The 27,405-nt window shown below is 47.3% G+C and overlaps 1 protein-coding gene across 1 annotated transcript in view; it reads left to right on the forward strand.

Annotated features, from left to right (window-relative positions):
* The first annotated feature begins 10,045 nt into the window (after positions 1–10,045).
* LOC135536529 (amyloid beta precursor protein binding family B member 2-like) overlaps positions 10,046–27,405 on the forward strand; it is a 60,956-nt gene continuing 43,596 nt past the window's right edge. Inside the window, 5 exon segments of the mRNA XM_064962835.1 lie at positions 10,046–10,468; positions 16,921–17,073; positions 17,322–17,992; positions 18,063–18,516; positions 22,152–22,360. Of these exon segments, the coding sequence (XP_064818907.1) occupies positions 17,342–17,992; positions 18,063–18,516; positions 22,152–22,360 (1,314 nt within the window). The 5' untranslated portion in view covers positions 10,046–10,468; positions 16,921–17,073; positions 17,322–17,341.

Below are 27,405 nucleotides of genomic sequence, written 5' to 3' on the forward strand. Positions count from 1 at the left end.
ACTACTACTACAGACTACTACTGACTACTACAGACTACTACAAACTACTACAGACTACTACAGACTACTACAGACTACTACAGACTACTACTGACTACTACTACTACTGACTACTACAGACTACTACAGACTACTACTGACTACTACACTACTACAGACTACTACAGACTACTACAGACTACTACAGACTACTACTGACTACTACAGACTACTATACTACTACTACAGACTACTACAGACTACTACTGACTACTACAGACTACTACTAGACTACTACTGACTACTACAGACTACTATAAACAGACTACTACAGACTACTACTGACTACTACAGACTACTACAGACTACTACAGACTACTACAGACTACTACAGACTACTACTACTAACTACAGACTACTATACTACTACAGACTACTACAGACTACTACAGACTACTACAGACTACTATAGACTACTACAGACTACTACAGACTACTACAGACTACTACTAAACTACTATAGACTACTACAGACTACTATAGACTACTACAGACTACTACAGACTACTACTACTGACTACTACAGACTACTACAGACTACTATAAACTACTACAGACTACTACTGACTACTACAGACTACTACAGACTACTGACTACTACAGACTACTACTACAGACTACTACTGACTACTACAGACTACTACAGACTACTACAGACTACTACTGACTACTACAGACTACTACAGACTACTACAGACTACTACTGACTACTACTGACTACTACAGACTACTACGGACTACTACTGACTACTATAAACTACTATAGACTACTACAGACTACTACTGACTACTACAGACTACTACAGACTACTACAGACTACTACAGACTACTATAAACTACTACAGACTACTACTGACTACTACAGACTACTACAGACTACTACAGACTACTACAGACTACTACAGACTACTACAGACTACTACAGACTACTACAGACTACTACAGACTACTATAAACTACTATAGACTACTACAGACTACTATAAATTACTACAGACTACTACAGACTACTACTGACTACTACTGACTACTACTGACTACTACTGACTACTACAGACTACTACAGACTACTACTGACTACTACTGACTACTACAGACTACTACAGACTACTATAGACTACTACTGACTACTACAGACTACTACAGACTACTACAGACTACTACAGACTACTACTACAGACTACTACAGACTACTACAGACTACTACAGACTACTGCTGACTACTGCCGACTACTACAGACTACTACAGACTACTACAGACTACTACTACTACTGACTACTACAGACTACTACTGAGACTACTACAGACTACTACAGACTACTACTGACTACTACTACAGACTACTACTAGACTACTACAGACTACTACTACTGACTACTACAGACTACTACAGACTACTACTACTACTACTAACTACTACAGACTACTACAGACTACTACTAGACTACTACAGACTACTACAGACTACTATAAACTACTACAGACTACTATAGACTACTACAGACTATAGACTACTATACTACAGACTACTATAAACTACTACAGACTACTACTGAGACTACAGACTACAGACTACTATAAACTACTACAGACTACTACTGACTACTACAGACTACTGACTACTGCAGACTACTACAGACTACTATAGACCACTATAGACTACTATAGACTACTATAGACTACTACAGATACTGCTACAGACTACTACAGACTACTATAGACTACTACAGACTACTTTTGACTACTACAGACTACTACAGACTACTACAGATCTACAGACTACACTGACTACTATACTACCACCTACAGACTACTACAGACCATAAAGATCTGCTACAGACTACTATTGACTACTACAGACTACTGCAGACCATAGATCTGACTACAGACTGCATCACAGACTAGACCGTGACGACTACTACAGAGAACTACAGATGAACTCACCACTACTATAGATCGACTATGCGACTAACACTTCTGGCCAAGGGGACACGTTTTACTAGCCACCTACACAGAAACACACACACAACACACTACACACTACACAGACACACAGACTACTATAAACTACTACAGACTACTACAGACTACTACTGACTACTATAGACTACTACAGACCATAAAGATCTGCTACACACACAGACTACACACACAGACTACTACAGACTACTAGACTACTACAGACTACTATAGACCACTATAGACCACTATAGACTACTATGACTACTACAGATCTGCTACAGACTACTACAGACTACTACAGACTACTATAGACACTATTGACACACAGACCATAAAGATCACAGACTACATTGACACACACACACAGACCATAAAGATCTGCTACAGACACACACATAGACACAGACACACACTGCATCACAGTGGACAGAGAATGATGAACACACACACACACACACCTACAGAGAAAAAACACACAAACACACACACATTGACACACACACAGACACACACACACACACACACACACACACACACACAATCATTGACTAATAATACTGTAACTCCAATGGACAAAACAAGTGTGTGTGTGTGTATTGAACTCACAGGTAGGTTGTCTTCTCTGCGGTACCCAGCGTAGACGGTCCCGTAGCCTCCGTCTCCAAGACAACCCAGCTGTACAAACCTCTCTGCAACTGGATCACGACTTGGCTCTCTACTGTTGCATTGTGGGGGCTGTAACGTGTCGATCAGCGTGGTGCTACTCTCCAAGGACAGATTCCCCTCCTCCTCTTCCTTCTGACTCCTCCCCCTCCTCTTCCTCTCTCCTCTTCCTCCTGTACTCCTCTCGTAGCTCTTCCTCCTCCTCTTCCTCTCTCCTCTTCCTCCCGTACTCCTCTCGTAGCTCTTCCTGTTCCTCCGCCTCCTCTCTGCTCTCTCATCCCTCAGGGTGAGTCGGCTGAGTCCCTCGTTCGCCCCTCCCTCATTGGCCAGAGGGCTGGTGTGGTTGTCTGAGGGGGGTAATTAAAGATGCAGTCCGGGATCTTAAGCACTTCGTAACATATTGTACGTATATTACAATTTGTAACATATCATATGAATTGCAAAAAAAACAACAATTATAATAAAAAAACATTTATAATTGCCAGACGTAACATATCGTACGTATTACGTAGTGCACAATTTGAGGTAACCCAGTTTTGCAAACCTACTTTCTGAAATTATACAAAAGTTCTGGAGCATCACTTCAAGTTAATAAGTGTTAAGTTAAAAGCAACTTCTCTGTGTTGGAATGGTGTGGATATACCCCCCCCCAACAACAGAATGGTGTGGATATACCCCCCCCCCCCCAACAACAAAATGGTGTGGATATACCCCCAACAACAGAATGGTGTGGATATACCCCCCCCCCAACAACAGAATGGTGTGGATATACCCCCCAACAACAGAATGGTGTGGATATACCCCCCCAACAACAGAATGGTGTGGATATACCCCCCCCAACAACAGAATGGTGTGGATATACCCCCCCCAACAACAGAATGGTGTGGATATACCCCCCCAACAACAGAATGGTGTGGATATACCCCCCCCCAACAACAGAATGGTGTGGATATACCCCCCCAACAACAGAATGGTGTGGATATACCCCCCCCCAACAACAGAATGGTGTGGATATACCCCCCCAACAACAGAATGGTGTGGATATACCCCCCCCAACAACAGAATGGTGTGGATATACCCCCCCAACAACAGAATGGTGTGGATATACCCCCCCCTTAACAACAGAATGGTGTGATATACCCCCCAACAACAGAATGGTGTGGATATACCCCCCCCCCAACAACAGAATGGTGTGGATATACCCCCCCAACAACAGAATGGTGTGGATATACCCCCCAACAACAGAATGGTCTGGATATACCCCCCCCAACAACAGAATGGTGTGATATACCCCCCCCCCAACAACAGAATGGTGTGGATATACCCCCCTAACAACAGAATGGTGTGGATATACCCCCCCCCAACAACAGAATGGTGTGGATATACCCCCCCCCCAACAACAGAATGGTGTGGATATACCCCCCCCAACAGAATGGTGTGGATATACCCCCCCCCCCAACAACAGAATGGTGTGGATATACCCCCCAACAACAGAATGGTGTGGATATACCCCCCCAACAACAGAATGGTGTGGATATACCCCCCCCCAACAACAGAATGGTGTGGATATACCCCCCAACAACAGAATGGTGTGGATATACCCCCCCCCAACAACAGAATGGTGTGGATATACCCCCCAACAACAGAATGGTGTGGATATACCCCCCCCCAACAACAGAATGGTGTGGATATACCCCCAACAACAGAATGGTGTGGATATACCCCCCCAACAACAGAATGGTGTGGATATACCCCCCAACAACAGAATGGTGTGGATATACCCCCCAACAGAATAGTGTGGATATACCCCCCCAACAACAGAATGGTGTGGATATACCCCCCCCCCCCAACAACAGAATGGTGTGGATATACCCCCCCAACAACAGAATGGTGTGGATATACCCCCCCCAACAACAGAATGGTGTGGATATACCCCCCCAACAACAGAATGGTGTGGATATACCCCCCCCCCCCCAACAGAATGGTGTGGATATACCCCCCCAACAACAGAATGGTGTGGATATACCCCCCAACAACAGAATGGTGTGGATATACCCCCCAACAACAGAATGGTGTGGATATACCCCCCCAACAACAGAATGGTGTGGATATACCCCCCAACAACAGAATGGTGTGGATATACCCCCCAACAACAGAATGGTGTGGATATACCCCCCCAACAACAGAATGGTGTGGATATACCCCCCCCAACAACATAATGGTGTGGATATACCCCCCAACAACAGAATGGTGTGGATATACCCCCCCAACAACAGAATGGTGTGGATATACCCCCCCCAACAACAGAATGGTGTGGATATACCCCCAACAACAGAATGGTGTGGATATACCCCCCCCCCCAACAACAGAATGGTGTGGATATACCCCCAACAACAGAATGGTGTGGATATACCCCCCCCAACAACAGAATGGTGTGGATATACCCCCAACAACAGAATGGTGTGGATATACCCCCAACAACAGAATGGTGTGGATATACCCCCCCCCACAACAGAATGGTGTGGATATACCCCCCAACAACAGAATGGTGTGGATATACCCCCCAACAACAGAATGGTGTGGATATACCCCCAACAACAGAATGGTGTGGATATACCCCCCCAACAACAGAATGGTGTGGATATACCCCCCCCAACAACAGAATGGTGTGGATATACCCCCCCCCCAACAGAATGGTGTGGATATACCCCCCCCCCAACAACAGAATGGTGTGGATATACCCCCCCCCAACAACAGAATGGTGTGGATATACCCCCCCCCCCAACAGAATGGTGTGGATATACCCCCCCAACAACAGAATGGTGTGGATATACCCCCCTAACAACAGAATGGTGTGGATATACCCCCCCTAACAACAGAATGGTGTGGATATACCCCCCCAACAACAGAATGGTGTGGATATACCCCCAACAACAGAATGGTGTGGATATACCCCCCCAACAGAATGGTGTGGATATACCCCCCCCCCCCCAACAGAATGGTGTGGATATACCCCCCCCCCTTAACAACAGAATGGTGTGGATATACCCCCCCAACAACAGAATGGTGTGGATATACCCCCCCCAACAACAGAATGGTGTGGATATACCCCCAACAACAGAATGGTGTGGATATACCCCCCCCCCCAACAACATAATGGTGTGGATATACCCCCCCCCCAACAACAGAATGGTGTGGATATACCCCCAACAACATAATGGTGTGGATATACCCCCCCCAACAACAGAATGGTGTGGATATACCCCCCAACAACACATAATGGTGTGGATATACCCCCCCCCCAACAACAGAATGGTGTGGATATACCCCCCCCGACAACAGAATGGTGTGGATATACCCCCCCAACAACAGAATGGTGTGGATATACCCCCCCCCAACAACAGAATGGTGTGGATATACCCCCCAACAACAGAATGGTCTGGATTTACCCCCCCAACAACAGAATGGTGTGGATATACCCCCCCCCAACAACAGAATGGTGTGGATATACCCCCAACAACAGAATGGTCTGGATTTACCCTACATTTAATTCTACATGCAATTCTATATGTAATTCTATATTTAATTCTACATGTAGTTCTATGTGTAATTCTATATGTTATTCTATATTTAATTCTACATGTAGTTCTATGTAATTCTATATGTTATTCTATATTTAATTCTACATGCAATTCTATATGTAATTCTATATTTAATTCTACATGTAATTCTATATGTAATTCTATATGTAATTCTATATATAATTATATATGTAATTCTATGGGTAATTCTATATATAATTCTATGTAATTCTATATATAATTCTATATGTAAGTCTATATGTAATTCTATGGGTAATTCTATATATAATTCTATATGTAAGTCTATATGTAATTCTATGGGTAATTCTATATATAATTCTATATGTAATTCTATGGGTAATTCTATATGTGATTCAATATGTAATTCTACATGTAATTCTATATATAATTCTATATCTAATTATATATGTAATTCTATGGGTAATTCTATATATAATTCTATGTAATTCTATATATAATTCTATATGTAAGTCTATATGTAATTCTATGGGTAATTCTATATATAATTCTATATGTAATTCTATGGGTAATTCTATATGTGATTCAATATGTAATTCTACATGTAATTCTATATGTAATTCTATGGGTAATTCTATATGTAATTCTATATATAATTCTATATGTAATTCTATATGTAATTCTATGGGTAATTCTATATGTAATTCTATGGGTAATTCTATATATAATTCCATATATAATTCTATGGGTAATTCTATATGTAATTCTACATGTAACTCTATATGTAATTCAATAAGTAATTCTACATGTAATTCTATATGTAATTCTATATGTAATTCTATATTTAATTCTACATGTAATTCTATATGTAATTCTATATGTAATTCTATATGTAATTCTACATGTAACTCTATATGTAATTCAATAAGTAATTCTACATGTAATTCTATATGTAATTCTATATGTAATTCTATATTTAATTCTACATGTAATTCTATATGTAATTCTATATGTAATTCTATATGTAATTCTACATGTAATTCCGTATGTAATTCTATATTTAATTCTACATGTAATTCTATATGTAATTCTACATGTAATTCTATATGTAATTCTATATTTAATTCTACATGTAATTCTATATGTAATTCTATATGTAATTCTATATGTAATTCTACATGTAATTCCGTATGTAATTCTATATTTAATTCTACATGTAATTCTATATGTAATTCTATATGTAATTCTATATTTAATTCTACATGTAATTCTATATGTAATTCTATATGTAATTCTATATGTAATTCTATATTTAATTCTACATGTAATTCTATATCTAACTCCGTATGTAATTCTATATTTAATTCTACATGTAATTCTACATGTAATTCTATATGTAATTCTATATTTAATTCTACATGTAATTCTATATGTAATTCTATATGTAATTCTATATGTAATTCTATATTTAATTCTACATGTAATTCTATATTTAATTCTACATGTAATTCTATATATAATTCTACATTTAATTCTACATGTAATTCTACATGTAATTCCGTATGTAATTCTACGAGTATCATACTCACCTAGATCCTTCCCTGTGGTGAGGCAGCGTACTGACCTACATGCCATGGTAGCTAATCAACTGGTCAAAATCACAGTCCTAATCACTAGATCATCACATTGATCGTTTCAGAGCTCAGTGTTGCAGACGTACAGACAGAGGCTGTCATGGGCCCATGGTAAGTAGAGAGTCAACCCTCCTCAGGCCAGATCTCTCTGTCCGGTAGTAGCCTACAGAAGAACACCGTGGAATGAAGCCGTGACCTGTAGAATGCGTGATGTGATGATGTCACAAGAGAGATAGAACACGGCCGACGACGCTCTCCTCATTGTGACGTCATAATAGCGCCTGGAGACCGGAGAGGACTTGGTGGAATGTTCTCACCAGGCTACCTGGGGTGGCAGGTAGGAGCGTACTGATCTACATCACGCATCAATAATACAAAACAATTCATTTATACTGACTTCTCACGCCCAAACATACACACAAACATGCACACACACAAACATACACACACACACATACACACACATACAAACACACACACACACACACACAAACATACGCACACACATACAAACATAAACACACACACACACACACACATACGCACACACATACACACACACGTACACACAAACATACGCACAAACATACACACACACATACAAACATACACAAACATACACACACACATACACACAACCATACGCACAAACATTCACACACACATACAAACATACACAAACATACGCACACACATACACACACACATACACACAAACATACGCACACACATACACACACACATACAAACATACACACACAAATATACACACGCACATACACACACACACAAACATACGCACAAACATACGCACTAACATACACACATACACACACACACACACACACAAACATACGCACATACACACACACACACACACACACAAACATACGCACATACACACACACACACACACAAACATACGCACAAACATACACACACACATACACACACACACACACACAAAAATACGCACAAACATACATACACACACACACACAAAAATACGCACAAACATACACACACATATACACACACACACACACACAAACATACGCACATACACACACACACACAAACATACACACAAACATACACACAAAAATACACACAAACATATACACGCACATGTCCCCGTTCTCTCCCAAATCTCTAGTCAGGTCGGCACCGAGCTCAGACAGTCTGTGTTTAAAACACCATAAAGGCATATTGTTTCACCCTAATTCTGACTAGGACTACACATTTATTGATTATGATTTCATACATTCTGATCAATATGTTTCAGGGCGGAATATTCTAATCATTCAATTAACAGACAATTCTCACCTATCACAAACATAGTCTCCTTAAACTAAAAAACACACTCAAAATGATACGCTTTCACGTCTCTGTGGAACACACCGTGTAAACATTCACAGTGCAGGGTGGGAAAAGTATGTGAACCCTTGTATATAATAACTGGTTGACCCTCCTTTGGCAGCAATAACATCAACCAAACGTTCTCTGTAATTGCAGATCAGACCGGAGCAACAGTCAACAGGAATGTCCTCTTGACAAAACTGTTTCAGTTCAAATTCTTAGGATGTCTGGTGTGAACGCCTCTCTTGAGGTCGTCCCACAGCATCTCAGTCGGGTTGAGGTCAGGACTGGGTCACTCCAGAAGGCGTATTGTCCTTCTGTTGAAGCCGTTCTGTTGTTGATTTCCTTCTGTGTTTCCTGTTGCATCACCCAACTTCTGTCGAGCTTCAACAGGCGGACAGATAGCCCAACATTCTCCTGCAAAATGTCTTGATAATCTTTGGGAAGAATTGGTGCGCTGTGCCTTTTTTTCTCTCCACACAGAGTGTTGTGTGTTCCTTCAAAACAACTTCATTTGAGTTTAATCTGTCCACAGAGTATTTTGACAGTAGCGCTGTGGAACATCCAGGTGCAATGTTGCGATCTTCAGACTTTTACATTTTTTTTGGACAGCGAAGGTGGATTCTTCCGTGGTGTCCTCCGATGAACACCATTATTGTTTAGTGTTTTACGCATCGTAGACTCGACAACAGAGATGTCCGCATGTTCCAGAGATTTCTGTAAGTCTTTAGCTTACACTCTAGGATTCTTCTTCACCTCATTGAACATTCTGCGCTGTGCTCTTGCAGTCATCTTTGCAGGACGGCCACTCCTTTTAATTTAACCTTTATTTACAGTAACAAAGCAAGTCAGTTAAAGAACAAATTATTATTTATGAAGACAGCGTACCACTGGCCAAACCCGGACAATGCTGAGCCAATTGTGCGCCTCCCCATGGGACTCCCAATCACGGCCGGATGTGATACAGCCTGGAATAGAACCAGGGACTGTAGTGATGCCTCTTGTGCTGAGATGCAGTGCCTTAGACAGCTGCGCCACTCGGGGAGCCCCATAACAGAGATGGTAACAACACAGTACATTTGCAAGAGGGACAACTAGTTACTAAAGCTAGCGCTGTGATTGGAGCGTTTTGCTTCCGTAGCTGCGCAGACACGGAGAACCTCGCTGGAGCTGTCATCTGGAAAGGGAGGAGAGGAACAGAAGAGAAGAACAAAATAAACGCAGCGAGGACGCGAACACTCAAGAAAGAGGTGAGTGATGTGGAATGTCCAGAATGCATTTCTCTTGAATAAAGGAGTTGCGTGTCACCGTTATAACGGGCACACGACTAGAAACAGTTACGTGTCTCTGGCGTGAATAGGCTACGAACTTTTTCCCCCTTATTCCTTTAGGCAAACGCATCAGTGTTTGGTTGAGTTGGGGGGGTTTAATGTGTTGTAAAGTCTGGAGGAGGTGAGGGGAGAGAAAAGAAAGAGATAAGAGACGAGGGCCTGCGACGACAGATGAGCACGTCTCTCTCAACCATGAACAACTTTCTCTTGTTTCTTTCCAGACAATAGTGTAGCTCTACATTGAACTGTAGACTGTGTGTGGAATTGGTGAGCCTTTATCTACAGTTGCGCGGTTGTAGAAATCATTCACAGGGCTGTGCTTTGCAACCCGAGATAAAGACAGTTTCAGGGTGGATATCCGTAGAATATCCCACTTGAAACGGTTTTTACCTCGGTGCTTTGCAACAAACCGTGGAGCCAAACACTGTGCGCAGCCGGTTGTGGGTTAAACTAGCGGAGTAGTAGTCAGGTTCGTTAAGGTAGTCTTCTCCACGGTGTCGGTAGTAATTGCGCTGTTATTACACCGTTGCCCTGTCAGTGTGATGGTGGACTGTAGGCTAGTTAGACCACAGACACCATTGACTATTGCCTTGACGACTATAGGGAGCAGCGCTACTCTGTGGATGTGAGTTGAGTCTTGGGACGTTATGGAGACGAGTCTACTGACTACCCTGTTACCGCTACTTACTTGTCTTGTTACCCCGGAATGTGTTTCATGGGATGTTTACAGTGTTGTTGATGTCCCCACTCTGTGATGGTATTCACAGCTGTGTGTTGGGTTAAAAGCTGCAGTAGGTCACGTTTTGAGGCGACCCGAACAAATTCACATAGAAATTACCCTCTTATATATAATACTCTTATTTTGTAGACTCGCCTACCTGCACAGTCTACCCTGCTGTTATCTATAATACTGTAATGACCTGACTAGATCATAAATGAACAATTGTCCAGACAGAGGCTTGAGTTTGCGAATTGACGGTTTATTAAACCAACTTTACACAGGCTACTGTTTGGGCCGTAGCACACGCCAAAAAGATGACAGATAACCCACAAGCCAATCGTGACCTTCTCTTGGGAAGCCCAGATGTAAGAGAGAGAGAACAAAAAGCTGAACCTGGTCTTAACTTCCAATGCTCCACCCCCCTGCCCAACCCCCCTCCACGCCACTCCGCCAACCACCAGGATGCCCGGCATCAGAACATTCCAGGCATTCCCGTGATTGGCAGATAGCAGGTTGATTGACATGTCGGACCCCGCGAACACCGGGTACTGGTCAGTACAACACAACCACCTCCTAGCCTAACACATAACACACAGCTGTCTGTGCGGGTCGCTACAATACTCTTATTTTGTAGACTCGCCTACCTGCACAGTCTCCCCACCTGTTATCTATAATACTCTTATTTTGTAGACTCGTCTACCTGCACAGTCTCCCCTGCTGTTATCTATAATACTCTTATTTTGTAGACTCGCCTACCTGCACAGTCTCCCCACCTGTTATCTATAATACTCTTATTTTGTAGACTCGCCCCAGCTGCACAGTCTACCCACCTGTTATCTATAATACTCTTATTTTGTAGACTCGCCCCAGCTGCACAGTCTACCAGTGTATCCGTACCCATTGGATGCAGTGATCACAATATAATGACTAGTCAACCAGCACAGCCTATCTGCACTCATGTCAAACCTGCTAGTCTACCTGCTAGTCTACCTGCTAGTCTACCTGCTAGTCTACCTGCTAGTCGACCTGCTAGTCGACCTGCTAGTCGACCTGCTAGTCTACCTGCTAGTCTACCTGCTAGTCTACCTGCTAGTCTACCTGCTAGTCAACCAGCACAGCCTATCTGCACTCATGTCAAACCTGCTAGTCTACCTGCTAGTCTACCTGCTAGTCTACCTGCTAGTCTGCCTGCTAGTCTACCTGCTAGTCTACCTGCTAGTCTGCCTGCTAGTCGACCTGCTAGTCTACCTGCTAGTCTACCTGCTAGTCTACCTGCTAGTCTACCTGCTAGTCAACCAGCACAGTCTACCTGCTAGTCTACCTGCTAGTCTACCTGCTAGTCTACCTGCTAGTCTACCTGCTAGTCAACCAGCACAGCCTATCTGCACTCATGTCAAACCTGCTAGTCTACCTGCTAGTCTACCTGCTAGTCTACCTGCTAGTCTACCTGCTAGTCTACCTGCTAGTCAACCTGCTAGTCTACCTGCTAGTCAACCAGCACAGCCTATCTGCACTCATGTCAAACCTGCTAGTCTACCTGCTAGTCTACCTGCTAGTCTACCTGCTAGTCTACCTGCTAGTCGACCTGCTAGTCTACCTGCTAGTCTACCTGCTAGTCAACCTGCTAGTCAACCTGCTAGTCTACCTGCTAGTCAACCAGCACAGCCTATCTGCACTCATGTCAAACCTGCTAGTCTACCTGCTAGTCTACCTGCTAGTCTGCCTGCTAGTCAACCTGCTAGTCTACCTGCTAGTCAACCTGCTAGTCTACCTGCTAGTCTACCTGCTAGTCTGCCTGCTAGTCTGCCTGCTAGTCAACCTGCTAGTCTACCTGCTAGTCAACCTGCTAGTCAACCTGCTAGTCAACCTGCTAGTCTACCTGCTAGTCTACCTGCTAGTCAGCCTGCTAGTCTACCTGCTAGTCTACCTGCTAGTCAACCTGCTAGTCTACCTGCTAGTCTACCTGCTAGTCTACCTGCTAGTCTGCCTGCTAGTCTGCCTGCTAGTCTACCTGCTAGTCTGCCTGCTAGTCTGCCTGCTAGTCTGCCTGCTAGTCTACCTGCTAGTCTACCTGCTAGTCTACCTGCTAGTCAACCTGCTAGTCAACCTGCTAGTCTACCTGCTAGTCTGCCTGCTAGTCAGCCTGCTAGTCAACCTGCTAGTCTACCTGCTAGTCTACCTGCTAGTCTACCTGCTAGTCTACCTGCTAGTCTGCTTGCTAGTCTGCCTGCTAGTCAACCTGCTAGTCAGCCTGCTAGTCTACCTGCTAGTCTACCTGCTAGTCTGCCTGCTAGTCTACCTGCTAGTCTGCCTGCTAGTCAACCTGCTAGTCAACCTGCTAGTCTACCTGCTAGTCTGCCTGCTAGTCAACCTGCTAGTCAACCTGCTAGTCAGCCTGCTAGTCTACCTGCTAGTCTACCTGCTAGTCTACCTGCTAGTCTGCCTGCTAGTCTACCTGCTAGTCAACCTGCTAGTCAACCTGATAGTCTACCTGCTAGTCTACCTGCTAGTCTACCTGCTAGTCTACCTGCTAGTCTGCCTGCTAGTCTACCTGCTAGTCTACCTGCTAGTCTACCTGCTAGTCAACCTGCTAGTCTACCTGCTAGTCTACCTGCTAGTCAACCTGCTAGTCTACCTGCTAGTCTACCTGCTAGTCAACCTGCTAGTCAACCTGCTAGTCAACCTGCTAGTCTACCTGCTAGTCTACCTGCTAGTCTACCTGCTAGTCAACCTGCTAGTCAACCTGCTAGTCTACCTGCTAGTCTACCTGCTAGTCTACCTGCTAGTCTACCTGCTAGTCTACCTGCTAGTCTGCCTGCTAGTCAGCCTGCTAGTCAACCTGCTAGTCTACCTGCTAGTCTACCTGCTAGTCTACCTGCTAGTCTACCTGCTAGTCTTCCTGCTAGTCTACCTGCTAGTCTACCTGCTAGTCAACCAGCACAGCCTATCTGCACTCATGTCCATGTCAAATGACCAATGGGCACCAACATGTGAATTTCATGTTAAATAGGGTGTCAAATGAAAGCTAATAGTCTATTTTTTTGTTGTTGTTGTAAATTATGACATGTATATAAATACATTTTTCAATCATCCTCAAAATGAGGAATAAGTAAAGGCTTTGATTTCTGGTCAAACTGATGGAAACGGGTCGTAGAAAACATCTCTTAAAAATACACTTTTCCTGGTTCAATCAAAGGACTCCATTCTTTCTGAGTCAGTGTGTCATTGCTGAGACTCCTTTCTTTCTGAGTCAGTGTATAATGTCATCACCGACACTCCATTCTATCTGAGTCCGTGTGTCATGTCATCGCTGAGACTCCATTCTATCTGAGTTCATGTCTCATGTCATCGCTGAGACTCCATTCTTTCTGAGTCAGTGTGTCATGTCATCGCTGAGACTCCATTCTATCTGAGTCCGTGTGTCATGTCATCGCTGAGACTCCATACTATCTGAGTCCGTGTGTCATGTCATCGCTGAGACTCCATTCTATCTGAGTCCGTGTGTCATGTCATCGCTGAGACTCCATACTATCTGAGTCAGTGTGTAATGTCATCACCGACACTCCATACTATCTGAGTCAGTGTGTAATGTCATCACCGACACTCCATACTATCTGAGTCAGTGTGTAATGTCATCACCGACACTCCATACTATCTGAGTCAGTGTGTAATGTCATCACCGACACTCCATACTATATGAGTCCGTGTGTAATGTCATCACAGTTCTTACAGTAAATGTTTTAGTAAAATATTCAGTTTACATTTTTAAAAGTCGTCCTTCTTTATAGAGTTGTATGGTTTTTAAAAACTTTGAAATCAATGTTTTTTTTGTCATGAAAAATGTTAGTCTCAGCTGATCCGTTACAGTGGAACTGTGCTGTTTGTCTTTCTGTTAATGGCCTGTTTATGTTGCAAGGGCTTCTGGGAAATGAATATAAATAACATTCATGTGAACAACTTTCCAGTGTTCTGAAGCAGTGTGTTTCTGTGTCTCTCTGGACAGACCCTGGTCTGCAGTGTGTTTCTGTGTCTCTCTGGACAGACCCTGGTCTGCAGTGCGTTTGTGTGTCTCTGGACAGACCCTGGTCTGCAGTGTGTTTCTGTGTCTCTCTGGCCAGACCCTGGTCTGCAGTGTGTCTCTCTGGACAGACCCTGGTCTGCAGTGTGTTTCTGTGTCTCTCTGGACAGACCCTGGTCTGCAGTGTGTCTCTGTGTCTCTCTCTGGATAGACCCTGGTCTGCAGTGTGTCTCTGTGTCTCTCTCTGGACAGACCCTGGTCTGCAGTGTGTCTCTCTGGACAGACCCTGGTTTGCAGTGTGTCTCTGTGTCTCTCTCTGGACAGACCCTGGTCTGCAGTGTGTCTCTGTGTCTCTCTGGACAGACCCTGGTCTGCAGTGCGTTTGTGTGTCTCTGGACAGACCCTGGTCTGCAGTGTGTTTCTGTGTCTCTCTGGCCAGACCCTGGTCTGCAGTGTGTCTCTCTGGACAGACCCTGGTCTGCAGTGTGTTTCTGTGTCTCTCTGGACAGACCCTGGTCTGCAGTGTGTCTCTGTGTCTCTCTCTGGATAGACCCTGGTCTTCAGTGTGTCTCTGTGTCTCTCTCTGGACAGACCCTGGTCTGCAGTGTGTCTCTCTGGACAGACCCTGGTCTGCAGTGTGTTTCTGTGTCTCTCTGGACAGACCCTGGTCTGCAGTGTGTCTCTGTGTCTCTCTCTGGATAGACCATGGTCTGCAGTGTGTCTCTGTGTCTCTCTCTGGACAGACCCTGGTCTGCAGTGTGTTTCTGTGTCTCTCTGGACAGACCCTGGTCTGTGTGTGTCTAGGGGACCTGATGTCATTGCTAATAGCAGAGAGCTCTCTGGTTGACAAGTTATGTTATATTCCAACCTCTCTCTCTCTCTCTCTCTCTCTCTCTCTCTCTCTCTCTCTCTCTCTCTCTCTCTCTCTCTCCAATTTCAATTCAAGGGGCTTTTTGGCTTGGGAAACGTGTTAACATCGCCAAAGCAAGTGAAATATATCATAAACAAAAGTATTATATATATATATAGACTGTGTTGTAACGATGTACAAATGGTTAAAGTACACAAGGGAACATCTCTACGTCTCTTTTTGGTGTTAGCAGCTGTTATTTTTTACTGTAGCTCGAGACAGATCACACACACACACACACACACACACACACACACACACACACACACACACACACACACACACACACACACACACACACACACACACACACACACACACACACACTCTCAGTCCCCCACCTACAGTGATCTGTTAGACACACAGAACTGAAATAGGCCAACAGGTCAGAGGTTTAAGGTTACTGTCACATCCAGGCTATTTTTACCTTCCCACCTTCCTCTGGGTGTGTGTGTGTGTGTGTGTGTGTTTGTCCTGGTATGTGGGCTTGTTGCAGCAGTAGTGGAGCTTGACTTGTAATTTAGTCCCAGAATGCAACATGTTTTTACGCATTGTTTGTCCTCACTTGGCTCACTGTGTGTGTGTGCGTGTGTGTGTCTCTGTCTGTCTGTGTGTGTGTGTGTGTGCGTTTGTGTGTGTGTGTGCGTTTGTATGTGTGTGTGCGTTTGTGTGTGTGTGTGTGCGTTCTTCATTCATTAAAGGATTGTATTTGTTTCTTGCAGTCAGAAGCTGTCTTCCTGGTGAAGCCATATGATTGGCTGAAGCAGAACTTCTCTGTCTGTGATTGGTCATCGAGGGTAGACGCTGTGATTGGCTGAGAAGTCCAAACATGGACCCACACCATCCTGGGGTTACCAACAATCCTTAGCTCTACGGTAGGACCCTCAGTGTTTTGTACGGTGTTGTCGAGCTACTGTCTCCGGGGGCAACCCTGACAGTTACCATCCTCAACATACTTTTCTCTTTACTGACCTGTGACCTCTGACCTCTCATCCCTGGTCCAGGACTGACCTCCGATCAGGTAACACACACACACGCACGCACGCACGCACACAAACCAAACAAACAAACAACGAAAGAAAGAAACACACACACACTCCCTCACTGTTCCCTCTCTCTCCAGGAGGCCCTGCCTCTTCGGTGATGATGTCAATAGACGTGGCCAATAGGAACGGCCCTGCCGTGACCCCTCCCGCCTCCCTCAGCCTTCGCTCCTCCCACAATCGTGATGTCAGTGGCGGTGATGTCACCAGGCTGGGTTGGGCCACGTTTCCTAAGTGCCGTAAGAAGTATTGTCTGACCAGCATCCAGAATGCAATGGGGCTGAGTGCCGTAACTCCGTCGTCGTCGACTCCCAACAACCCCGAACTGGCCAAGAACGGGCTGAACGCCCTGCGCAAAGCAGCCGAACGACATGGACAACATGACCACAACAAGAACACAACCCCTGACCCCGACTCAACCACAGAGGACTGCAATACAAACAATGAAACGGTCAATGAGGACATCCTCACCAAGATGAACCTCGACCCCGACACCAAGACACATCTGGACCTGAAAACTAACGTGAACTCAGATCTGGAAAGCATCACGAATGTGACAGACGACGGGGATGACATCAGCATCCTGTCTGAGAAGGAAGTTGAGATGAAAATAGAGGAGGAGGAGGAGAGGAGTAGTATAGATGAGGAAGAGGAGGAGAGGATAGAGGAGGACAAGGAGGAGAGGATAAAGGAGGAGAGGGGTAAAGAGGAGGAGAGCATAGAGGAGGAAGAGGAGGAGAGGAGGATAGAGGTGGACGAGGAGGAGAGGATAGAGGAGGAGAGGGATAGAGGAGGAGAGGATAGAGGAGGAGAGGATAGAGGAGGACGAGGAGGAGAGGATAGAGGAGGAGAGGATAGAGGAGGAGAGGATAGAGGAGGAGAGGATAGAGGAGGAGAGGGAAGAGGAGGAGAAGATGGAGGAGGAGAGGATAGAGGATGAAGAGGAGGAGAGGGAAGATGAGGAGAAGATGGAGGAGGAGAGGAGGCCTCTGTTGAAGAGTGAGAACCAGGTCAAAGCTCCAGACCAGGGGAGCCACCCAGACCCCAGCTTTAGGCTCCTCAAATCGGTTAAAGACTCTCCGTATCCCCCTCCTCCATCCACACCCAGACAAAGCAGTCCTGAAGAAACCCCTCCCCTCCCCTCCTCCTCTCTTCTGAGGCAGAAGGATAGTGTTGTAGAGGTGAAGACAGACTGTGTTGTAATCAGGATCCAGGACATGAACTCTCCTGGCGGGTCCTCTCTGTCTCAGGAGAACACCTCACCTCCCCTCCCAGGTAGGCCTGGAACACACACACAGACGCACAAACACACACAAACACAGACGCACAAACACACACAAACACAGACGCACAAACACACACAAACACAGACGCACAAACACACACACACAGACGCACAAACACACACAAACACAGACGCACAAACACACACACACAGACGCACAAACACACACAGACGCACAAACACACGCAGACGCACAAACACACGCAGACGCACAAACACACGCAGACGCACAAACACACACAGGCGCACAAACACACACAGGCGCACAAACACACACACAGACGCACAAACACACACACAGACGCACAAACACACACACAGACGCACAAACACACAGACAGACGCACAAACACACACACAGACGCACAAACACACACACAGACGCACAAACACACACACAGACGCACAAACACACACACAGACGCACAAACACACACAGACGCACACACACACACACAGACGCACACACACAGACGCACAAACACACACACAGACGCACAAACACACACACAGACGCACAAACACACACAGACGCACAAACACACACAGACGCACAAACACACGCAGGCGCACAAACACACGCAGACGCACACACAGACGCACAAACACACGCAGACGCACAAACACACGCAGACGCACAAACACACGCAGACGCACAAACACACGCAGACGCACAAACACACGCAGACGCACAAACACACGCAGACGCACAAACACACACACAGACGCACAAACACACACACAGACGTACAAACACACACACAGACGCACAAACACACACACAGACGCACAAACACACACACAGACGCACAAACACACACACAGACGCACAAACACACACACAGAAGCACAAACACACACACAGACGCACAAACACACACAGGCGCACAAACACACACAGGCGCACAAACACACACAGGCGCACAAACACACACAGACGCACAAACACACACACACAGACGCACAAACACACAGAGACGCACACACACACACAGACGCACACACACACACACAGACGCACAAACACAGACGCACAAACACACACACAGACGCACAAACACACACACAGACGCACAAACACACACACAGACGCACAAACACACACACAGACGCACAAACACACACAGGCGCACACACACACAGACGCACACACACTATATTGTCTATGAGGAAAGAGTGCAGTGTGGGAGGCTTCGGTCAGTGGCTCAGTGTGTGTGTGTGTGTGTGTGTGTAGGCTCTCTCTCTCTCTCTCCTGCAGGAGTGCTGTGTGTTGTCTAGTGTCTGGCTGTATTAGAGGGTAGGAGTGTGAAGCTAGCTAGGTATTAGTGTCTAGTCAGTATGATGCTAGCTAGGTATTAGGGTCTAGTGTCTAGTCAGTTTGATACTAGCTAGGTATTAGTGTCTAGTGTCTAGTCAGTTTGATACTAGCTAGGTATTAGTGTCTAGTGTCTAGTCAGTATGATACTAGCTAGGTATTAGTGTCTAGTGTCTAGTCAGTATGAAGCTAGCTAGGTATTAGTGTCTAGTGTCTAGTGTCTAGTCAGTATGATGCTAGCTAGGTATTAGGGTCTAGTGTCTAGTCAGTATGATACTAGCTAGGTATTAATGTCTAGTGTCTAGTCAGTATGAAGCTAGCTAGGTATTAGTGTCTAGTGTCTAGTCAGTATGATACTAGCTAGGTATTAGTGTCTAGTCAGTATGAAGCTAGCTAGGTATTAGTGTCATGTGTCTAGTCAGTATGAAGCTAGCTAGGTATTAGTGTCTAGTATCTAGTCAGTATGAAGCTAGCTAGGTATTAGTGTCTAGTGTCTAGTGTCTAGTCAGTATGAAGCTAGCTCGGTATTCGTGTCTAGTGTCTAGTCAGTATGATGCTAGCTAGGTATTAGTGTCTAGTGTCTAGTCAGTATGATACTAGCTAGGTATTAGTGTCTAGTCAGTATGAAGCTAGCTAGGTATTAGTGTCATGTGTCTAGTCAGTATGAAGCTAGCTAGGTATTAGGGTCTAGTATCTAGTCAGTATGAAGCTAGCTAGGTATTAGTGTCTAGTCAGTATGATACTAGCTAGGTATTAGTGTCTAGTGTCTAGTCAGTTTGATACTAGCTAGGTATTAGGGTCTAGTGTCTAGTCAGTATGAAGCTAGCTAGGTATTAGTGTCTAGCGTCTAGTCAGTATGATACTAGCTAGGTATTAGTGTCTAGTGTCTAGTCAGTATGAAGCTAGCTAGGTATTAGTGTCTAGTGTCTAGTCAGTATGATACAAGCTATGCATCACCCTCACAGAGACAAAAGTGTGTGCATGTGTGGGTGGGTGGGGGGGGTGTGTGTGTGTGTGAGTGTGTTTGGGGAAGTGAGTGTGTGAGGGTGAGTGAGGGTGATGGTGTGTGGGTGGGTATGTGGGTGAGGGGGTGTGTGTACCGGCACAGAGTCAATGTGGAGACTATATACAGGGGGTATCGGTAGAGAGTCAATGTGGAGGCTATATACAGAGGGTACCGGTACAGTGTCAATGTGGAGGCTATATACAGGGAGTACCAGTACAGAGTCAATGTGGAGGCTATATACAGGGGGTATCGGTAGAGAGTCAATGTGGAGGCTATATACAGAGGGTACCGGTACAGTGTCAATGTGGAGGCTATATACAGGGAGTACCAGTACAGAGTCAATGTGGAGGCTATATACAGGGGGTATCGGTAGAGAGTCAATGTGGAGGCTATATACAGGGGGTACCGGTACAGAGTCAATGTGGAGGCTATATACAGAGGGTACCGGTACAGAGTCAATGTGGAGGCTATATACAGGGAGTACCAGTACAGAGTCAATGTGGAGGCTATATACAGGGTGTTACGGTACAGAGTCAATGTGGAGGCTATATACAGGGGGTACCGTTACAGAGTCAATGTGGAGGCTATATACAGGGTATTACGGTACAGAGTCAATGTGGAGGCTATATACAGGGGGTACCGTTAGAGTCAATGTGGAGGCTATATACAGGGTATTACGGTACAGAGTCAATGTGGAGGCTATATACAGGTGGTACCGGTACAGAGTCAATGTGGAGGCTATATACAGGGGGTACCGGTACAGAGTCAATGTGGAGGCTATATACAGGGGGTACCGGTACAGAGTCAATGTGGAGGCTATATACAGGGTATTACGGTACAGAGTCAATGTGGAGGCTATATACAGGGGGTATCGGTAGAGAGTCAATGTGGAGGCTATATACAGGGTGTTATGGTACAGAGTCAATGTGGAGGCTATATACTGGAGGTACCGGTACAGAGTCAATGTGGAGACTATATACTGGAGGTACCAGTACAGAGTCAATGTGGAGGCTATATACAGGGGGTACCGGTACAGAGTCAATGTGGAGGCTATATACAGGGGGTACCGGTACAGAGTCAATGTGGAGGCTATATACAGGGTATTACGGTACAGAGTCAATGTGGAGGCTATATACAGGGGGTACCGGTACAGAGTCAATGTGGAGGCTATATACAGGGGGTACCGGTACAGAGTCAATGTGGAGGCTATATACAGGGGTTACCGGTACAGAGTTCATGTGTCAATATGCGGGGGCACTTGGTGTCGAGGTAATTGAGGTAATATGTACGTATGTATGTCTCAGATATCTGGAGTGATCATCGGGGCTGTCAGACAGAAGGGGACCTTCCTCCAGGATGGAAGAGGATTACAGACAAGGCTGATATCTACTACTGGCATATCCCTAGTGGAGCCACACAGTGGGAGAGACCAGCGCCCAGAGCCCCTCTCACCAGACAGGAGGGCTCTGGCCTGGGGGACACCACCTCAGCCTCCCCACCTCCAGACCACCAGGTAAACACCTAGAATGACATGTTTTTGGTATTTTTAGGGGCGAACGGGATAATATTTGGATCCCTGACGATGACATTTGATTAAATAGAGCCACGTATTTTCTATATATTTGTAACAGTGAGATCTGAAGACATCAAATCAAATCACATTTTATTGGTCACATGGTTAGCAGATGTTATTGGTCACATGGTTAGCAGATGTTATTGGTCACATGGTTAGCAGATGTTAATGCGAGTGTAGCTAAATGCTTGTGCTTCTAGTTCCTCCCTAACCCTCCCCTAACCCTCCCATCCCTCCCCTAAACCTCCCATCCCTCCCTAACCCTCCCCTAACCCTCCCATCCCTCCCCTAAACCTCCCATCCTCCCTAACCCTCCCCTAACCCTACCATTCCTCCCATAACATAACCCTCCCATCCCTCCCCTAAACCTCCCATCCCTCCCTAACCCTCCCCTAACCCTACCATCCCTCCCCTAACCCTACCATCCCTCCCCTAACCCTACCATCCCTCCCCTAACCCTCCCATCCCTCCCCTAAACCTCCCATCCCTCCCCCTAAACCTCCCTAACTCTCCCATCCCTCCCCTAACCCTCCCATCCCTCCCCTAAACCTCCCATCCCTCCCCTAAACCTCCCATCCCTCCCCTAACCCTCCCATCCCTCCCCCTAAACCTCCCATCCCTCCCCTAACCCTCCCATCCCTCCCCTAACCCTCCCAGCCCTCCCCTAACCCTCCCATCCCTTCCCCTAACCCTCCCATCCCTCCCTAACCCTCCCATCCCTCCCCTAACCCTCCCATCCCTCCCCTAACCCTCCCATCCCTCCCCTAAACCTCCCATCCCTCCCCTAAACCTCCCATCCCTCCCTCCCTAACTCTCCCCTAACCCTACCATCCCTCCCCTAACCCTACCATCCCTCCCCTAACCCTACCATCCCTCCCCTAACCCTACCATCCCTCCCCTAACCCTCCCATCCCTCCCCTAAACCTCCCATCCCTCCCCTAAACCTCCCCTAACCCTCCCATCCCTCCCCTAAACCTCCCATCCCTCCCCTAACCCTCCCATCCCTCCCTAACCCTCCCATCCCTCCCCTAAACCTCCCATCCCTCCCCTAACCCTCCCATCCCTCCCCCTAACCCTCCCAGCCCTCCCCTAACCCTCCCATCCCTTCCCTAACCCTCCCATCCCTCCCTAACCCTCCCATCCCTCCCCTAACCCTCCCATCCCTCCCCTAACCCTCCCATCCCTCCCCTAAACCTCCCATCCCTCCCCTAACCCTCCCCTAACCCTCCCATCCCTCACCTAACCCTCCCCTAACCCTCCCATCCCTCCCCTAACCCTCCCATCCCTCCCCCTAAACCTCCCATCCCTCACCTAAACCTCCCATCCCTCCCCTAACTCTCCCATCCCTCCCCTAACTCTCCCATCCCTCCCCTAACTCTCCCATCCCTCCCCTAAACCTCCCATCCCTCACCTAACCCTCCCATCCCTCCCCTAACCCTCCCCTAACCCTCCCATCCCTCCCCTAACCCTCCCCTAACCCTCCCATCCCTCACCTAACCCTCCCCTAACCCTCCCATCCCTCCCCTAACCCTCCCATCCCTCCCCTAAACCTCCCATCCCTCACCTAAACCTCCCATCCCTCCCCTAACTCTCCCATCCCTCCCCTAACTCTCCCATCCCTCCCCTAACTCTCCCATCCCTCCCCTAAACCTCCCATCCCTCACCTAACCCTCCCATCCCTCCCCTAACCCTCCCATCCCTCCCCTAAGCCTCCCATCCCTCACCTAACCCTCCCATCCCTCCCTTAAACCTCCCATCCCTCCCCTAACCCTCCCCTAACCCTCCCATCCCTCACCTAACCCTCCCCTAACCCTCCCATCCCTCCCCTAACCCTCCCATCCCTCCCCTAAACCTCCCATCCCTCCCCTAACTCTCCCATCCCTCCCCCCTAACCCTCCCATCCCTCCCCTAACCCTCCCTAACCCTCCCATCCCTCACCTAACCCTCCCCTAACCCTCCCATCCCTCCCCTAACCCTCCCATCCCTCCCCCTAAACCTCCCATCCCTCACCTAAACCTCCCATCCCTCCCCTAACTCTCCCATCCCTCCCCTAACTCTCCCATCCCTCCCCTAACTCTCCAATCCCTCCCCTAAACCTCCCATCCCTCACCTAACCCTCCCATCCCTCCCATCCCTCCCCTAAACCTCCCATCCCTCCCCTAAACCTCCCATCCCTCCCCCTAAACCTCCCATCCCTCCCCTAAACCTCCCATCCCTCACCTAACCCTCCCATCCCTCCCTAAACCTCCCATCCCTCCCCTAAACCTCCCATCCCTCACCTAACCCTCCCATCCCTCCCCCTAACCCTCCCATCCCTCCCCTAAACCTCCCATCCCTCACCTAACCCTCCCATCCCTCCCCTAACCCTCCCATCCCTCCCCTAAACCTCCCATCCCTCCCCTAAACCTCCCATCCCTCACCTAACCCTCCCATCCCTCCCCTAACCCTCCCATCCCTCCCCTAACCCTCCCATCCCTCCCCTAAGCCTCCCATCCCTCACCTAACCCTCCCATCCCTCCCTCAAACCTCCCATCCCTCGCCTAACCCTCCCCTAACCCTCCCCTAACTCTCCCATCCCTCCCGTAACCCTCCCTATCTCTGAACACCATCCAGTCCTTCAGCTCCCCTCAACCCCTCCCATCTATCTCTGAACACCATCCAGTCCTTCAGCTCCCCTCAACCCCTCCCATCGATCTCTGACCACCATCCAGTCCTTCAGCTCTCCTCAACCCCTCCCATCTATCTCTGAACACCATCCAGTCCTTCAGCTCCCCTCAACCCCTCCCATCTATCTCTGAACACCATCCAGTCCTTCAGCTCCCCTCAACCCCTCCCATCTATCTCTGAACACCATCCAGTCCTTCAGCTCCCCTCAACCCCTCCCATCTATCTCTGAACACCATCCAGTCCTTCAGCTCCCCTCAACCCCTCCCATCGATCTCTGACCACCATCCAGTCCTTCAGCTCTCCTCAACCCCTCCCATCTATCTCTGAACACCATCCAGTCCTTCAGCTCCCCTCAACCCTTCCCATCTATCTCTGAACACCATCCAGTCCTTCAGCTCCCCTCAACCCCTCCCATCTATCTCTGAACACCATCCAGTCCTTCAGCTCCCCTCAACCCCTCCCATCTATCTCTGAACACCATCCAGTCCTTCAGCTCCCCTCAACCCCTCCCATCTATCTCTGAACACCATCCAGTCCTTCAGCTCCCCTCAACCCCTCCCATCTATCTCTGAACACCATCCAGGCAGATCCTTCTGCTCCCCTCAACCCCTCCCATCTATCTATGAACACCATCCAGTCCTTCAGCTCCCCTCAACCCTCCCATCTATCTCTGAACACCATCCAGTCCTTCAGCTCCCCTCAACCCCTCCCATCTATCTCTGAACACCATCCAGTCCTTCAGCTCCCCTCAACCCCTCCCATCTATCTCTGAACACCATCCAGTCCTTCAGCTCCCCTCAACCCCTCCCATCTATCTCTGAACACCATCCAGTCCTTCAGCTCCCCTCAACCCCTCCCATCTATCTCTGAACACCATCCAGTCCTTCAGCTCCCCTCAACCCCTCCCATCTATCTCTGAACACCATCCAGTCCTTCAGCTCCCCTCAACCCCTCCCATCTATCTCTGAACACCATCCAGTCCTTCAGCTCCCCTCAACCCCTCCCATCAGACCTGCTCTGTCCACCTGTATCCCAGGTCGTCCCAGTGTCTGGCAGACCCCCCCTCCCCTGTATCCCAGGTTTACAAAGAGCCCACAGTGCCACCTACAGGACAGAAGCAGACCAGCCCTGTATCCCAGGTTTCTAAAGAGCCCACAGTGCCACCTACAGGACAGAAGCAGACCCCCACCTGTATCCCAGGTTTATAAAGAGCCCACAGTGCCACCTACAGGACAGAAGCAGACCCCCCCCTGTATCCCAGGTTTATAAAGAGCCCACAGTGCCACCTACAGGACAGAAGCAGACCACCCCTGTATCCCAGGTTTATAAAGAGCCCACAGTGCCACCTACAGGACAGAAGCAGACCCCCCTGTATCCCAGGTTTATGAAGAGCCCACAGTGCCACCTACAGGACAGAAGCAGACCACCCCTGTATCCCAGGTTTATAAAGAGCCCACAGTGCCACCTACAGGACAGAAGCAGACCCCCTGTATCCCAGGTTTATAAAGAGCCCACAGTGCCACCTACAGGACAGAAGCAGACCACCCCTGTATCCCAGGTTTATGAAGAGCCCACAGTGCCACCTACAGGACAGAAGCAGACCACCCCCTGTATCCCAGGTTTATAAAGAGCCCACAGTGCCACCTACAGGACAGAAGCAGACCACCCCTGTATCCCAGGTTTATAAAGACCCCACAGTGCCACCTACAGGACAGAAGCAGACCCCCCTGTATCCCAGGTTTATGAAGAGCCCACAGTGCCACCTACAGGACAGAAGCAGACCACCCCTGTATCCCAGGTTTATAAAGAGCCCACAGTGCCACCTACAGGACAGAAGCAGACCACCCCCTGTATCCCAGGTTTATAAAGAGCCCACAGTGCCACCTACAGGACAGAAGCAGACCACCCCTGTATCCCAGGTTTATAAAGACCCCACAGTGCCACCTACAGGACAGAAGCAGACCACCCCCTTGTATCCCAGGTTTATAAAGAGCCCACAGTGCCACCTACAGGACAGTAGCAGACCACCCCTGTATCCCAGGTTTATAAAGAGCCCACAGTGCCACCTACAGGACAGAAGCAGACCACCCCCTTGTATCCCAGGTTTATAAAGAGCCCACAGTGCCACCTACAGGACAGTAGCAGACCACCCCTGTATCCCAGGTTTATAAAGAGCCCACAGTGCCACCTACAGGACAGACGCAGACCACCCCTGTATCCCAGGTTTATGAAGAGCCCACAGTGCCACCTACAGGACAGAAGCAGACCCACCCCTGTATCCCAGGTTTATAAAGAGCCCACAGTGCCACCTACAGGAC

This window comes from Oncorhynchus masou, unplaced genomic scaffold, assembly GCF_036934945.1.
Source record: "Oncorhynchus masou masou isolate Uvic2021 unplaced genomic scaffold, UVic_Omas_1.1 unplaced_scaffold_628, whole genome shotgun sequence".
NCBI lineage: Eukaryota > Metazoa > Chordata > Actinopteri > Salmoniformes > Salmonidae > Oncorhynchus > Oncorhynchus masou.